Source organism: Bos indicus, chromosome 3 (genome assembly GCF_029378745.1).
Source record: "Bos indicus isolate NIAB-ARS_2022 breed Sahiwal x Tharparkar chromosome 3, NIAB-ARS_B.indTharparkar_mat_pri_1.0, whole genome shotgun sequence".
Taxonomy (NCBI): Eukaryota; Metazoa; Chordata; class Mammalia; order Artiodactyla; family Bovidae; genus Bos; species Bos indicus.
This window is the reverse complement of record NC_091762.1, coordinates 108,252,009-108,269,047: the sequence shown is the minus strand read 5'-3', so window position 1 is coordinate 108,269,047 and position 17,039 is coordinate 108,252,009. Positions and strand designations below refer to the sequence as shown.

At 50.6% G+C, this 17,039-nt stretch overlaps 1 protein-coding gene across 3 annotated transcripts in view; it reads right to left on the bottom strand.

Annotated features, from left to right (window-relative positions):
- The window catches only part of INPP5B (inositol polyphosphate-5-phosphatase B), a 54,858-nt gene extending 45,980 nt beyond the window's left edge, over window positions 1-8,878 (bottom strand). For 2 of the 3 annotated variants that reach the window (XM_070786821.1, XM_070786822.1), the window contains exons 1-6: window positions 8,770-8,878; window positions 8,052-8,121; window positions 7,542-7,636; window positions 6,654-6,751; window positions 6,490-6,519; window positions 4,748-4,858 (exon numbers count right to left, since the gene is read on the bottom strand). In XM_070786821.1, coding sequence (XP_070642922.1) covers window positions 4,748-4,858; window positions 6,490-6,519; window positions 6,654-6,751; window positions 7,542-7,636; window positions 8,052-8,108 — 391 coding nt within the window. In that variant the 5' untranslated portion in view covers window positions 8,109-8,121; window positions 8,770-8,878. Of the gene's footprint in view, window positions 1-4,747; window positions 4,859-6,489; window positions 6,520-6,653; window positions 6,752-7,541; window positions 7,637-8,051; window positions 8,122-8,769 lie in introns of those variants that run through there. The other variant, XM_019957798.2, reaches the window with a different exon arrangement.
- Between the last annotated feature and the right edge of the window lie 8,161 nt (window positions 8,879-17,039).

Below are 17,039 nucleotides of genomic sequence, written 5' to 3'. Positions count from 1 at the left end.
AACCCTTGGAGTAGTAAGTAAGGCGAGTTCATATTTCCACTGTACAAATAATAAAGCCAAGGCTTGGGAATTCCCTGGTGGTCCAGTGTTCAGGACGCTGCACTTTCACTGCATGGGTTCAATCCCCGGTAGGGGAACTAAGATTACACAAGCCACTCAGTGCAGCCAAAAACAAAACACACACACTCACACACAACAATAAAGCCAAGGCTCAAATAGATTAAATATATTGTTCACAACTAGGAAGTGGCAGAGCTGGGATCTGAACAAAATCTCTGGACTCCATGGACTTTGCAGGTATAGCTTGGGGTTCCAAACCTGGTCGTATTACTTCAACTGATGAATGACTTCTGGTAAGGCACCGTGTGTCAGTGTACTCTATCATGGATAAAACAGATACTTATACTTAAGTATTGCTCACAAGACTCAACAGAAGAACATGGTGGTTGTATGTTGTCTGACTATTTAGAAAAATGTATGGCACACAGTAGGTACTCAGTTCATGTTGGCTAATTCTTTTCTCTAACTGCAATCTCCTGACCAAGGCACTTCCACTCCCTGACCTTCTGTGCTGCACATTATTCACCAAGGGCTGAGTGGGAAAAACCTAGTTACTTTCACCTATAACCTCTTCTTGGACTCTGGTCGCTTTATCTATAAAATGTAAGGGTTGGGCAGATGGATTCCCAAGAGCCTGTTGGCTCTGAGAGTCCCCTCTCACCCAATTCCTTTCTGAGGAAGTCCATCATGACAGCTACTCAGAGAACTTGAGTTAGTATAGTTTCCTTGCTGGTTACCTCACATGTAGACCCCAGGAGTAGGGAAAAGGAGTAAGCCTAAGAGAGGAAAATCGACTCTTCTCTCTCTTTCATTCTCACAGATAGACATCAAGTTCTGTTCTTCCATTCAACAAATATTTATTGAGTGCCTACCAGGTGGTGCTAATGGTAAAGAGTCCATCTTCCAGTGCAGGAGACAAAGAGACTCGGGTTCGATCCCTGAGTTAGGAAAATCCCCTGGAGCAGAAAATGGCAACCCTCTCTAGTATTCTTGCCTCGAAAATTTCATGGACAGAGGAGCCTGGCCGGCTACAATCATGGGGGCCACACAGAGTTGGAAACAACAAAGCATAGGCACACAGCTAGGCACTGTTGTAACCACAGAGGGTTAAGTTGTGAACATAACCCAAACTCACTGTTCCCATGGCACCTTCGTTCTCATCAGTTTGGTCTCTCCAGTCCATCCTCTCCTCCCCATCCCCATGATGCCCCCTGGTCCAAGTCTCATTTTTTATGCCTGAATCACTACAAATACATCCCCACTGATCTCCCTGTTTGATGTTCCCCCCTTCTGCACCAGTTGCCAGAGGAATTTTCCTAACATGTAAATCCTGCTTTGTCATTCCTCATTTTAAAACTCCATCAGCTGTCCACAGGCTATAGAAAAGTCCAAGCTCTTTGTTGCTTATTTAAGGCCCTTCACGTACTATCTCTGTGGGCCTCTTCTGGCTCAGCTCACTCCACAGCTTCCTCCCACCGCAACTTCAGTCCCACCCAGTGACTTGCTCTTAACTCCAAATGTCTCTTTTCGTCCTTGTTGCCTGCTTGGTAAAAACCTCACTTGTCCTTCAAGTCTCCGTTTAAGCATCACCTCCTACATGAAATCTTCCCTGAGCAGTTTAGATGGGATGGGTTGGCATGAGTTTAGGATGCATTAGAGCGAAACTCAAGAGGTCAGGCTCTGGAGGAGACTCTCTAATCCAGTCTAATGCTGCCTCTATTGTTTATGCTGCTGCTAAGCTGCTGCTAAGTCGCTTCAGTCGCGTCCGACTCTGTGCGACCCCATAGACGGCCTCCTACCAGGCTCCTGTGTCCCTGGGATTCTCCAGGCAAGAACACTGGAGTGGGTTGCCATTTCCTTCTCCAATGCATGACAGTGAAAAGTGAAAGTGAAGTCGCTCAGTCGTGTCCGACTCTTAGCGACCTCATGGACTGCAGCCTACCAGGCTCCTCCGTCTACTGTTTATACCAGCTATGTATTCGGACAAGGCACTTACCCTCCCTGAACCTCAGTTTCCTCATCTGTAAGATGGAGATATAATACCTGCCTTGAAGGGCTGTGGTAAAGAAAATGAGATAATGTGCTGAAAGTTCTTCAAACAGTGTCTAATACACAATAAGTCCATGATCAGTGTTAGATGAGGAAATAGTTTCTGAGTTCCTACTATGTGCTGGGCATTTTCATATGTATTATCTCATTTAATTCCCACAATTCCCTGAGGAACATATTCTCTTTCTTTTTTTTCCTCCAAAATATTTATTTATTTTTGGCTGTGTTGAGTCTTTGTCCCTGCACTCAGGCCTGCTCTAGGTACGGAGACCAGGGACTGCTCTCTAGTTGCGGTGTGCAGGCTTCTCCTTGTGGTGGTTTCTCTTGTTGCAGAACACAGGCTTTAGGGCGCTCAGCCTTCAATAATTGAAGCAGGCAGGCTCAGTAGTGGTGGTGCCAGGCTTAGTTGCCCTAAGGCATGTGGGATTGAATCAGTGTCCCTTGCATTGCAAAGCCCCAGGATATTCCCTTTTTTTTTTTTTTGCCTTGCTGTGCAGCCTGTGGGATCAAACCCAGGCCCTCTGCAGTGGACCTCAGAGTCTTAACTACTGAATCACCAGGGAATTCCCAGGAAGATATTCTTTACATATAGAAATCTACAATCAAGCAAACTCAAAATTAGGTCAGATTTGTGGTTACCAGAGGGAGGGGTAACATAGGGGGGAGGAGGGATTACATGAAGGTAGTCAAAAGGTCTAAAGCTCCAGTTATAGGACAATTAAGTACTCAGAATATGATGGGGCTTCCCTGGTGACTCAGTGGTAAAGAATCTACCTGCCAATGCAGGAGACATAGGTCCAAATCTGGGTCGGGAAGATCCCCTAGAAAAGAAAATGGCAACCTACTCAAGTATTCTTGCCTGGGAAATCCCATAGACAGGACTTTGTTAGGCTGCAGTCCATGGGGTTGCAAAGAGTTGGACATGACTTAGTGATTGAGCACACACAGAAATATGATGTGCAACACGATATATCTAACTAACACTGCTGTATGTTATATATGAAAGTTGTTAGGAGAGTAAATCATGAGTTCTCATCACCAGGAAAAAATATTTTTTTCTATGTCTTTAATTTTATATCTATATGAGATGATGGACGTTCACTAAACTTATTGTGGAAATCATTTCATGAGGTATGCAAGTCAAATCATTATGCTGTGCACCTTAAACTTACACAATGCTGTATGTTAACTAGAGTTCAATAAAACTGGAAGAAAGGGAGGGACCTCCCTGGCAGGCCAGTGGCTAGGACTCAATGCTCCCAATGCAGCGGGCCCAGGTTCGATCCCTGTTAAGGGAACTAGATCCCACATGCAGCAATGAAGATGATAGATCCAGGGTGCCACAACTAAGACCAGTGTGGCCAAATAAATATTTTTTCAAAAAACCGTAAGAAAAAAAAAATCTACAAAACCAAGGTTCAGAGAGGTGATGCCCAAAGTCACACGGTTAAGGAACAGCAAAGACAGGTTTCAAATGCAAGAGGTCATATAGCTTCAAAGTCTATACTCTTGGCTGTTATGACTATTATTACTTTTTAAAAAAAACCGTATCAAATACTTTTTCTTTTTCTTCAAGATATTGTTCATTTGTATTCTTTTGTGCACTATCCATCTCCTTTGCTCAGTTTCCTATCAAAGCATTTATCTTCTAAAGAATTCATTTTTGATGCAGATATACTGAAGACTTTTTGTGTTTATGTAGGCAAAAATATCAATCAAGGACTATAAACTATTATTGCTTCTCATACAACTACCAATGATCATCATAAAACAAGTTATCCTTATTAGTTGAAGGTTTGGAGATTAATTTCCCCCTGCTTAGAGAATCAATCCTTTAACTCAGCATTCAAGGCTCTATAATTTTGTTTCCTTTTTGCACACTCCCCTGTTCGCATCCAGTCAGTCCACTTCCTGCACACCATGCAAATGAAGCTGGAGTGGCCAGACATTCAGGCTCCATGATGAGACCACAATAGAAAGGGAGCCCGCCCCCTCCCCCCCACCCCACCTCCGCCATTTCTGCAGAACAAAGATGCTGGCTAGGAAAGAAAGAAGTAACAGTGCTGGGTAAACAGCCAAGCTTCTGCACCTGGTGGCTCGAATTTGCATATTCTTTGACTGATCTTCTGATCTGAACAACTCTCCTTTACCTGCCTAGCTAATCTCCTAGTCTAAACAGATTCTGCCCTAGAGGCCACTAACCTCTCTCTGCTAGTGCAAAGCTAGACCATTTTCTCAGTTGCAGTGGAGCACAGGGTTCAAGGGCAGACCTACCTTGGTTCTAGTTGTCATTGGCAGAGAGAGGGAAGATGGGCCTCTAGAAGCTGCTGATCTTGCTAATTTACTGAAGACTCTGTATTAGAATCACACCTCACCCCGTTCAGCCCTGCTCAGAGCAAGGAGGGCAAAGGGGCCCTGCTGGAGTTAAAACTCTGATCCAGAAATGGGAAAACAGAAATGCAAACACCATGGCCAGCTGGTGGCCTGGGGGCACTGTGACCTCATGCCAATAGCTTTAAGAGGGCACAGAAACTATGGAGTATGAGTTCAAAGTGTGCAAAGTCAACTGGTGGTGGGGAGGTCAATGCCCAGCCACTCCCTCCCCCCGCTGTCACAGGGAGCCTGGGGTCTCACCTACCTGGACAGGCCCTGGCAACTTCCTGGAGGAACGTTCTGGTGTGTGAACCAAAGGGGAGCTGGAACAGGAGGCTGAGCTCTGCTGTGTCCAGCTGGACGGTGACATCTGAACCTGTGCAGGGGAAGCAGGACATGAGCTCTTGGCTTCTGAGATGCTAAGGTGCATCTTTGGGCTGGAGCCCCCAGAATGGAGTATCAGCAGCCCAAGCTCCCAAAGCCCCTTTGACCCTTAAGCAATTGACTTATGGGTCAACTTAATGACTGTTGCTAGGACGATACGGAGCCCTTTGTACCCCCAGCTCCAAATTAACACCCTCAGTCTACAAGAGGGGGTGGACCTAGGCTCTGAAAAGCCAGTAAGCCTTGCCACAGACTTCTGGATGGAGACAGAAGAGACCAAGTTCTCAAACTATAGTCTACCCACTCCCCCAGCCCACCACCACCACCACCCAAGTGGAATGAAAAGCACACAGAGGTGGACGGAGGGGCTTTCTGGCAGTCAGACATGCTAGGCACTGTGAATACCATGCTGAAGAGATCAGCCTGTGGATGGTGTCTGGCTTACAGCGTAACCTGATCGCCCAAAACACGTGCTGAGCTAGTGAATAAGTAGGAGCAGTCTAGCAGACTGATCAAGAGTGTGTGCTCCAGGGTCTGTAGTCCAAGTTTGAATCCCACCACTTACTGAATTACCTCATTTCTCTGGGTCTCCATTACCTCATCCATAAAACAGGAATGAAAGCAATGATGACCTGATAGAATTGTGAGGAGAGCACCACCTGATGTGTGTAAAGCTCTTAGCATAGTACCTGGCCAAGATCATCTTTGACCAAGTATTCATTTCTATTATCAATACTTTTTATAATGACTACTACTTCACTACTGTGACTATAATCTAGCCAAAAAAAAAAAAAAGTGAAGAGGAACTAAAGAGCCTCTTGATGAAAGTGAAAGAGGAGTGTGAAAAAGCTGGCTTAAAACTCAACATTCAAAATACTAAGATCATGGGATCCAGTCATCACTTCATGGCAAGTAGATGGGGAAACAATGGAAACAGTGAGAGACTTTATTTTCTTGGGCTCCAAAATCACTGCAGATGGTGACTATAGCCATGAAATTAAAAGATGCCTGCTCCTTGGGAGAAAAGCTATGACCAACCTAGGTAGCATATTAAAAAGCAGAGACACTACTTGGCCAACAAAGGTCCATCTAGTCAAAGCTGTGGTTTTTCCAGGAGTCATGTATGGATGTAAGAGTTGGACCATAAAGAAAGCTGAGTGCTGAAGAATTGATGCTTTTGAACTGTGGTGTTGGAGAAGACTCTTGAGAGTCCCTTCGACAGCAAGGAGATCAAATCAGTCAATCCTAAAGGAAATCAGTCCCAAATATTCATTGGAAGGACTGATGCTGAAGCTGAAGCTTCAATACATTGGCCACCTGATGCAAAGGACTAACTCATTGGAAAAGACCTTGAGCCTGGGAAAGATTGAAGGCAGGAGGAGAAGAGGACAACAGAGGATGAGATGGTTGGATGGCATCACCGACTTGACGGACGTGAGTTTGAGCAAGCTCCAGGAGTTGGTGATGGACAGGGAAGCCTGGAGTGTTGCAGTCCATGGGGTAGCAAAGAGTCAGACATGACTGAGCCACTGAACTGAACTAAACAGTCTAGCAAATAAGGTAGATATTAAACAGGTCACTATAGATAATTAGGACCCAACTCAGACTGAAAGGCCCACTCACCAAGAATGTAGAGCTCACCATCTGGGGACACTGCAGGGAGGGAAAGGAAAAGGCCCTTAGCCATTGAGCATCATCCTTGCTCCCACCACTCCACCCCCAACAAGGGCAGAAATGACCTGGGGGCCCTGAGGAGAGGGATCATCCCATCCCGCCCACTGTGGCACCTTCTTCCAGTGTGAAATCCCGAGAGACTGGCACGATCTGGTCCAAGGAGACATCGTCCCCAGTGATGGCCATCCTCCGGTGTGTATACAGGAAGAGACTGAGGGCAGGAAGCATCGTAAGGACAGGGTGCACGGGGCCATTCCTCCGGTCCACTGTGGAAGCCTCAGCGTGCTCGGCTCGCATTCTCTCCTTGGTCCCTGGGGGCTGTGCTCATGCTTCTCTGCACAATGGTGCCCATCAGAGACTGATGGGTTATCAAGGCTGGACTTGCCTCACTTTGGGAACCCCGCTTTGTTAGTAAAACCCATGTGTAATCCCCCCCTTGTGCATTCTAGGACTGTATATGACAAGAACAGGGTAATCCTCACCTCCTCCTCTCCCTCCCTGAACCTCAGCTTTTCCATCTGTAAAGGAAGGGTGATGGGTTCAAAAATGTCTAAGGCTCCTCCTTCCCAGATCTGAGACCCTGAGGGTCACTTTTCAGCTGTGAGAACTTTGATCATTATTCTCGCTGTTTCTGGGTAATAGGTGGGTGTTACTAGCAACATTTATGGAGCCCTTTTTACGTACTTCACAGCATTTTAACTACTTTATATGCAGAAACTCATTTTAATCTTTAGTTTGGACACATTGAGGTTTGCTCAAGATGTAACAAAGCCTAGGTTTGAATCCAAGACAGTCAGGCCACGGGGTTTCTCATCAGATTTTGAGGATTATATGAGCTAATAATACATAGGGCTGGGCATATAGTGTTCAGAAACTATTAACTATCATTATTATAATTATTCTAGAAGCCTCAGACTCTGTCCTAGAAGGTGTGAAATCCAGCTGGAGGGATGATGGAAAATAATAAACCCAAACAGGCAAGGCCCAACCCCATCACTTACGCGTGTTCCTGGCCACCACGCTCCGGACGGTAGCGCACAAGTCCCAGGAGGCGGCTCTGCCTGCTGTCGCCCTCGCACAGCACACCTTGCACCGCCTGCCGCTCAGGGTCAAGGCAAAGGGAAAGGAAGCCTGCATCCAGGTCTTGCCCAACCCGGCCCGCCCCACCAGCCTTGCCCTGGCTTGCCCTGCCCTCACCCATGCAGTTTACTGTGTGACCCTGGGCAGGTCACTTCACCTCTCTAACCCTTCATCTGTGAAATAGGGATATCAACCCCCAACTTCACAGGGGGTGGGAGGATAACTGAGTATTTAAAGCATAAGGCAGAGAGTCCAAAACTGAGTACATAGTAAGTACTGGTTTCCTTCCCTCCACCCCCGCGCTCCCCCTCCCCCCATGGCACAGAGAGAGGGAGGCAACCAGAGAGACACGTAGACACCTGCCATTCCACTTCCCAAGCCCAGGCAGGGAGGCCCTGGGGCTGGGAGCTCCAGGCTGCAGGGAAGGATATGATCACGCAATACTCCCCATCAGCCAGGGTCTCCTGGATGGCCACAGATTGGTCCATGCTGGTGCACACCCTGGGGAAGGGCAGAAGGGAGGTTCTTTAGGTCAATATGTCACCGGGGATGTGATGGAGTTGCCTCTGAGGACCACCGGCAGGGATGGGGGGCTCTGCTGGGAGAAGGCGGAGGAGGCCCCATCCTCTCCCTCCCCCTCCCCCTTTGCCATCCTTTGCCTCTGATGCGAGGTACAACTTGCTATGCCGGCCTCTGTCCTGAAGGGCATCCAGTCGCTCCTTAGTGGGGTCCAGTCTACTTGCAGGACGTGTGGTGCCCTGTCCCATTACCGGAGAGGAGGCTATGGTCTTTACTGCTCCAGGACGGGGGCTCTGCCTCTCTTTTGGGGGAGCAGTGTGAGTTCTGCTAACAGCTGTCTGGGAAGTGTCAGGGGTGTATCTGCATGTATCTTGGGAAGGGAGTGTCTCATTCTGGACCAGGACTCCAGTCCTGTCCCTCTTGCCTTGGAGATGGGCAAGTGTCCCGTTACTCCTTGGCCCTCCCCCAGCCCAGCAGGCCACATTGCATCAGCCAAAGGCTGGGGGTGTCCGGTTCTGACAGCTTCAGGACAGGGCACCCAGCTCTCAGCTTGCCCAGTCCCTCCTGTCCAGCCCTGCCCTGGCTTCCCTGCCCCGCACTCACTCCTGGCCCCCTGCTATTGCCGCCTACCTCCTGAGCTGTCACCGCTGCTGGGTGTGCGGAACCTCGGCCGGGACCGGTCAAAGACTACATTTCCCAGCAGCCCCTACGCCACACGATGGTCAGCCAGCCTGCAAGTCCCAGCATGCTTGCCAATGTGGGGGTTGGGGGGCTCCTCCCTGCGCCCTCCGCCGCTCCGTTAACTCCTTAAGTCCTGTGGTACCCTCGGCTCCCTATTCTGGAAAGCTTTTCCTAAGGACTCCCCCCGACATCCTCAGCCCTCGAGCGGCCAGAGTTCCTTATCCAGGACCTGGAAGGAAGATGGTCACTTTAAGGGAAAACGTTTTCTCCGTTTCATCCTCAGCTCCTCGCACTCCAGGCAGGCCGACACTGGCCTCTGCTGGAACGCTTCCTCCCCAGGTACCTATCCTGTCCTAGCTTCAGGAAGAACAATACTATGAAGAACCACATACCCCCATTTTCCAGGTGGAGAAACTGAGACTCAGAGAGGTTAAGCGTCCTGACCAAGGTCTTGCAACTGAAACGTGAGACTCCAGCTTCCATGCCGCGGACACTGCCACCCACGGCCGCATTTCCTCCCTTAGCCTCAGCAGGGGAGTGTGACGGGACCAGCCCATCCTGCCTGCCTCATGGGGCTGTGTGGGGAAAAAGGAGGCCAACGCGCGTTGTCAAGGGTGTGACCGTGTTCATATGCAGCGCCTGTGCTGAGGCCCCATTCTCTCTCCTCCTGAGGAGAGACATCGAGGGAGGGCCCCCCCCCAGCTCAGCTCTCACAACAGCCTGAGCCTACACTTTGTTGTTTCCAGCCCTTTCCCCTGATTCACTGGCCACTGGGCAAGGCTTTCCTCCTTTGGGGCCTGCCCTTCTCCACCTAAGATAAGGAGGCTGCTCCAGATGGACGAAGGGCCAGCTCAGATTAGGGTATCCAGGACCAGTCTCTCCCAGTCTATTGGCCATTTCACTAAGCTGTAAGCTCCCTGAGAACAGGCTGTATCTTTTCCTTATCACTCCAGTGTTGTTTCTGGCACACAAATTCACCCTGAGAACATGTTTATTGAGTTAGTGAGTTATCTTAATGAGTACTTTTTCTCTTAAGCTCTGACCCAAACTGAAGGGTCAGTGCTGGGGAAGGAGTGACCATGTGACTTCTAGTCCATTCCCCGTCCTTTTCCCCTAAGCTCAGAGTTGCTGCCCTAGTGACCAATTTGAATAAGTAAATCTCTTCCAGAGAAAGTAACTTCTTCCCAATTTTCTTTTCCTGGAAATATCCACAGCACAAATGGAGCTCAAGTTTATTTGAATTTGGTTTCAAAGCTGAGTTGAGGACGAGGGGAAAGGGGATTGATTCAGATCCTTCGAGATAAAGAGGGCTGAGGTCACTTCAGGAAATCAGGGGAACCCCAATTCCAGCCCCTCTCTTTGTGTCAAAGTCTGGGGAGGATCAGGGAAAAGTGGACAGGGACGAGCACTTTTTTTTTGGCTTCTGCTTTTTGTATTTTTGGCCACACAGAGGCATGAGGAATCTTAGTTCCCCAACCACGGATCACACTTGCACCCCTGCACTGGAAGGGCAGAGTCTTAACCACTGGACTATCAGTGAAGTCCCAGGACTGGGCACCTTTTACAGATAAAGAAACTGCTCCTTCACGACTTTGGGGTCCTCGAACTTGATGGGGATCAGATAGGAGATTGTTCTGTTTTATCAGACAAAACTCCAGCCTGCCCCCTTGGAGGGCATCATGTTCAGGCCTAGGCCCTGGGACCTCTAGCACAGAGCTGCAGTCTTGATAAATCCCTTTCACTAAAGATACAGTCACAGGAATCAGAGCTGGCAGTGGGCCTGGCAACTTCCAGGGCCTAAAGGGTCTTCCTGCCTGGTTCTCCCTGACTCAGCCTGGCCTAGCTAGGGGAGCAGGACCAGGAGCAGGGCAGAGTGGAGGAGAAGCAGCCGCAGCCAGGGTCCCGTGCAGGGGGCTCCTGGTGGCCCCTGGTGCTGCCCTGTTGAAATGGAGGTTCCCATCCAGCTGGAGGCAGCTGTCAGGGCCCGAGGCTTGGCAGCGCTCTTGGTAGCAGGGCTGAGCCACAGCCCCGTGACACCTGGGGGTCCCTGCCGTGCAGGCCTGGCTGCACCCTGCAGTGTGGCCTGAGCTGGATTGTTTCAGCTACAAGAAGAGACGAGACTATTCATCCTCCCCTTGCCTTCGTCCCCCATTCATGCAGGCAAAAAATGTTAAGTGGGGGGACTTCCCTGGTTGTCCAATGGCTAAGACTCCATGCTCCCAATGCAGGGGGCCAGGATTCAATCCCTGGTCAGGGAACTGGATGCCACATGCCACAACTAAAGCCAGATGCAGCCATAAATAAATATTGGAAAAAAAAAAAAGTGAAGTGGGGCTGTGGGCTGAGTTGAACTTCACTGGGCTGCTGGTTCCCAGCCAGCTAGTCCTCAGAGAACATCCAAGGTGATCAGAAACAAGGGCATGTCACGGGGACTTGGAGGATTCCAGCTGCTATCCTGGATTTCAGCATTATGTGGAGCTTAGAGGGGTCCAGCAGCCTGGGCCCCAGCAGGTCTAGCTCCAGCCAGATTCAGCTGCTGACCCCGCTCTGTCCAGGCAGGAGGAGGCCTGCAGTTCTAAGGGAGGGCAGCGCTCGACCTTGGAGCACTCCAGGGCTCACCTCACAGAAGTGCAGGCCCTCAGTCACTTTGAAGCAGTCACTGCCTTGGCAGGAGAAGGTGGGACAGGGTTTCCTCTGGAAGAGAAAGTGAAAGAAGAGTGAGGGATGGGGAGCTCTGTGAATTCTGGACTCAGGTGGGGGCTGGCTGCCTATCTCACTGGCCTCAGCCACTATTGCCTATTCCTGCCTCCACCACCTGGAGCAGGCAGGTGTGGGTAGACACTCACGTTTTTTTTTTTAGGGGGGGGGCTGGAGGGGTGATGATCACCAGGAGTGGAGTGGGAAGCGGCTTGTCCTCTGGGATGGTCAGGTGGTCTAGGCCTGAGACAGAGCAGGGCTGCCCGGGGAAGTGCAGTGACACATGTGCTGGGGGACAGGTCCTCTGCGAAGTCCCCGCCCCTGCCCCAAGGGGAGAGCACCCTGTGTGTGGATGTCATGACCTGAAACTCCCCTATCTCTGCCACCTGGAGAGGCACAGGAACTGCTTTACAGTGGGGGTGGGGGTGGGGAGTTAGGGTTAGGGGAAATCCTGAAGGGGTGGGGCATGGGGAAGGAGGGTAGACCTCAAAGCTAAGGGTCAGCCTGACAAGGTTGAGAGGTTGAGGTTTTGATAGAGGTTGAGAAGGTTGGTAAAAACAGCTCAGCTCTGGAGGCCTGCCAAAGGGTGGGGCTCAGAGCTGGGCATTAGTGAGTGGGCAAGGGTCAGGGCTAGGGGACAGGTGGGGCGGGGCTCTGAACTTATGGGGCCAAAGGGAGGAAGGACTCGGAGTTGAAGGAGCACAGAGGAGGGATTCAGAGCTACAGGCTGGGGGGCGCTGTCTCACCTGAGACCGACTGGCTGAGTGCCAGGCAGAGAGGCCACCGCTGCAGCCTTGCAGAGAGCAGGGTCGGGGCTGGAGTTTGTTGGCCTGCAGGCAAGGGCTGGGACTGGTTTCATGTCTCCACATGCTCCACACAGGCTGCACTGAGCTGTGTGGTGCAAAGTGTTGAGTAGGACCAGTTGGGTGAAGAGAGAGCCTGCAAGTTCAGGAGCAGCCAGTTCAGGAGGGGCCAGCGGGTCCTGGACTGAAACTCAGCTTCTCAGGGCAATCCAACAGCGACTCCTCTCTCTCTGGCTTCGGTATCTCCCTCCCAGCACCTACTGGAGGTACCTGGATGTCAGCACTCCTCCAGCCCTGCAGCAGCTTCTCCTGGCAGCATCCTGCCCAGGGCCTATAACAGCCCCGCCCCACACCTTGCAGTAGTTCTCCCCTGGGCTGCACTCTTGCTGTTCCGTTGGAGAGCAATGCCTCCTGGTAGCCTGCCTCTTGGAAGCAGTGGAAGCTGTGGCATGTCTGCGGGAGGGTTTGAACGCTGTGGCCCTCTTCCCACAGGAGAAGGCATCCAGGAGGCTCTGTCCTCCTTTGCCCGCTGCTTTGTTGCTTACTTGGACAGAAGGCGGCGGGATGCGGGGTGCGGGGAGCTAGCTTCTCACCAGGTGGTAGTTCTGGGCTACTAGTAAGACCTGCAGGAGGACTAGTAGGAAGAAAAGGAGAGAAGGCCACTGCAGGAAGTAACCAGCCCTAGAGTCAAGATTAAGGGAAGGACACTCCATGGTTAAGTCAAAAAAGGTCATGACATAGGGGAAAAAAGAAGGGACAGTGTCAGGGCTCAGCAGTACTGACAGGTTAGGGTTGGTCACAGGGACCAGGAAAGGCTGGTGTCCCTGGGCTGTGGACAGTTACCTCTGAGCAAAGCAGCCTGATGGCTACTACTGGTCGCAGACATCTCTGATTATGTACTCCAGGAGCCCAAGAGGGTGAAGGACCGGTCCTGGGCGACCCAGGGGAGGGCTGCAAACAGAGGTTCCCATATAGGACCATGCAGATGCGTAAACTAAGGCTGGGAGCAGCGGGGAGAATCTTATATGGAATACAGTGTCCTGGGGGCTGGGCTTTCACTTTCCGCAAGTCATATTGTTGGTGATATTGAGGTTGGCACAAAGGGGCCTGCAGCCTGGTAACAGCCCCTCTGAGAGTAAATGTTGTTGTTGGCATGGCGACACCAACATCCCAAGCCCGAGGGGACACAGAGCTGGCGCAGGTGCAGTGACAGGAAATAGACACGCAGTGCCTCTGATCTGGCCTCATTTGCCTCTGACATCAGAAGGTGCTAGGGTGGGGAGTAGAGGGTGATAGGCTTCCTCAGAACCCAGGGCAGGAAAATGCTGGGTCACAGAGTCGAAAGTCAGGGTTCTAATCAGAGCTGAGCCAAGGACAGGAGGTAGCTTTCAGACCCTGGGTTGCTGGATCCCAGCTCTGCCTCTCCCAGTTTGAAGGGATCAGATCTGTAAGGGTCTGCTAAGCCCAGGTTCAAGTTTCTCCATGGGAGGCAGAAAACTTCTGGAGATGGGAGAGGGGGCCATTATTCCCATCTTCCTGCCCAACCCTGGGATGCTGAGTACTATCCAGCCCCCAAAGTTCCTGGAGTAGACAGGGCATATTTCCCTGTCCTCATGGGTTGGTCCTCCATCAGCACTTGGACCTCTTAAGTGATGGTTGCCATGGTGATGTGATATGGAAGGGAGACTGGATCCTGTCTGGGCTGGGTCCCTTTTGGCAGTGGCCTTCAATGCATGAGTGGGGAGGTACTCAGAATCCCAGATGCAGAGGTGAGGTAGGATAGGACCCTTTGGCAACAGGGGCCACTTCTTATCACCAGGAGCCTCATCCTCTCTATGGCTCCCTCTCCTCCAAGGCTATCCTCAAGAAGTGTTCTCATCCAGTCAACACCTCTCAAGGGGACTTCAGTCTCCAAAGGCAGATAGGTCAAGAGGGGAGCCCCAAGTTCTCCCCAGCCCCTGTGTCCTTGTGAAAGAAAGGGCCCAGGCCTCCCACACAGCCCCTTCCTTTCCCCCTCCTTGGTTGGAAACAGCTGAGGCCGGAGGGACAGCTCAGGAGTGTGAGGGAAGCAGATCCTCAACCAAGTTGGAAAGCTGGGCCAGGCCTAGATGGTTACAGCTAGTCTGTGTCAGTTCTGGCTCCTTGCCTGTCTGCTTTAGACTGTGCACTCCTCAACGACTAGAGTCCCAGTGTTCCCTGAACCCCAGCTTATTCCAGCGGTAGATTAACCTGCGTGCCTGAATGTGTGGAGGGCAACCAGCACGTGTCCCTGAGTCAGGAGGCTGCAAGTGCAGCCCTTGGAAGCTGGTGGCTGCCCTTCATCCCCTCCTGTCATCTGTCAGCTCTGGGAGTTTCCCACTGACACTGCTGCCACCCCTGGGGACACAAGCAAAAGAAGGAAGCTTTTGTTCAGACTGGAAGCAGGAGAATATAAAGCCAATTGGCAGATAGAAGGGCCCCACTGGGACGTGTCTCTTTTGTGTAGATAAGAAAGCCTGCAGGTACCTTATTTGTGTAGATGAGAAAGCCAGCAGGTGGAGCAGGCTCTCAGAAGGGAGGGGAGGCCAGGGTCCATTTGCAATGAAAGTCTGTCTGGCTGATAGAGGGAAGGGGAGTGGGTGAGGAGAGGTCACAGGTCATTCCTACCAAAAGAATTTTGAGGTGAGGCTGCTGCCAGGCAAGACTGGAAGAATGAAGGGAAAGAGTTATCTCAAGGATAAAAAAAATGTAAACAAATGCAGAAGGAAGATGAAAACCTCACCTTTGTCTGCCCCTCACTTTCCAACACATGGGTTACCTTTAGGGTACTCCCTTCATGGAGACTTCCAGCACAAGCTGACCCAGCGAGGGGACCAGAAGGGAAGTGGAGGAAATAGATGACAGGTGAGGCTGGACACAGACTTATTTATTGGCTTTCCTTTCAGAAGTAGGGACTTGCTTTCAGAAGTCCTCTTGCTTCTGGGAGGTTCATCCCCAAGTCAGCCTCAGGGGTCAGCAGCGCCAATCCAGAGGTCAATCCCAGATTCCTGCCCAGGGCTGGAAGGGGCAGGTAGAGACCTGCAGCCTCTCTGATGGAGGAGCTTTCCTCCTTGAAGAGTGAGCTGAGTCATCTGTTCCTGGCAGGCAGTGCCCTGGCAGAGGCTCAGACTCCAGGTTTAAGGGAGAGATTCTCAAAAGACTCAGGAACCAAGGATGCACTTCTGGGGATTAACTATACAGGATGTTTATGCAGAGACTTCCCTGGTGGTTCAGTGGTTAAGACTCTGAGCTTCCACTGCAGGGAGTGTGAGTTCAATCCTTGGTCAAGAAACTAAGATGCCACGTGACACACAGCATGGCAAAAAAAAAAAAAAAAGTACACGCATGCATATTTTTGTAATGTTGACTTAAAAAAAATGCACAATGTGTGAGTTGCAAGTTAAATTTTCTTTGGAGCAAAATGAGGGCTGTAGCCTGGGAGACAGTACCTCAGATAGCTCTGAGAAACTGCTCCCAAGAGTTTAGGGGTAAGGACAGCATGTATGTGATTTTGGTGAATACATGCAATCAAGCACATATTTTTTCAGGTTTCTGTTGGTCTCATGAGGCTTCTGCTAGTCATGAGAAACAATTGTCATCATGAAGGATTTTAGTGTTTTTCTACATATGGGGCGATTCAAGAATTGGGCTCATAAAATCAGCCCCTGAAAATATCTGACCTATCCTGCCAGTTTCCACCCCTCCTCTACCAAAGCACAAAGGGCCTCATTTCTGCAGGTGGTGGGGAAGGTCAGCAGCTACAGCAGCAGATGACTTAGCCGTTGGAGAGGTAGACAGGTAGATGACAAGGGCCCATGGCAAGAGCCAATTTGTAGTTGACACTAAGGAGAAAGCTTCCCTGGTGGCTCCGATGGTAAAGAATCTACCTGCAATGTGGGAGACCTGGGTTTGATCCCTGGGTTGGGAAGATCCCTGCAGGAGGGCATGGCAACCCACTCCAGTATTCTTGCCTGGAGAATCCCCATGGACAGAGGATCCTGGCGGACTACAGTCCTTGGGGTCGCAGAGTCGGACACGACTGAGCGATAAGCACAGCACAGCACTAAGGAGAAAGTCTACAGGTATCTTTATATTTCCGAAGAAACTATGATCCTAAAAAGATTAAGAACGACTGACCTAAACCCAGAAAGAGCTCCTCTCCATTCTCCCCTGCCTGGTCAGGGGGTTCAGCTGAAACCCTGTTCTTCCTATAGCAAACCCCCAAAGAGGCAGACATGACTGAGTGACTGAACAACAAAAGAAGAGCAGACTTCACTGAGTCACCTCTGGGGAGAATCACTTCTGATCCAAGTTTGCTGGTCTCCCCCCTAGTAGCTGTGTGCCCGCTCAGGGCTGGATAAGCTGGCCACACAATTCCTGCTGGCCCAGGTGTGCCTGGACCGCCTCTGGGTCTGCTCCCGCCCTCCCACCTCCACTCAATTCTCAAGATTTATAAACCTAGCTGCGCCTGGCACATGCAAGGCACTAATAGATAGATATTTGGATAAATGGAAAAGATAAACAGAAGAAGCCTCTGCAGTGACAGGGAAGCCCTAGGTTTTCTAATGCAGCTCATCAGATGCTCTCCTCAAAGTTCACAGGATGACTGCAGTCATCTGGGCAAGGCTGAGGGCAGGACTCCTTGGAATCTGGTCCCACTACCCCTTCACACTGTAAAGCAAAAAAAAAAAAAAAAGGGCT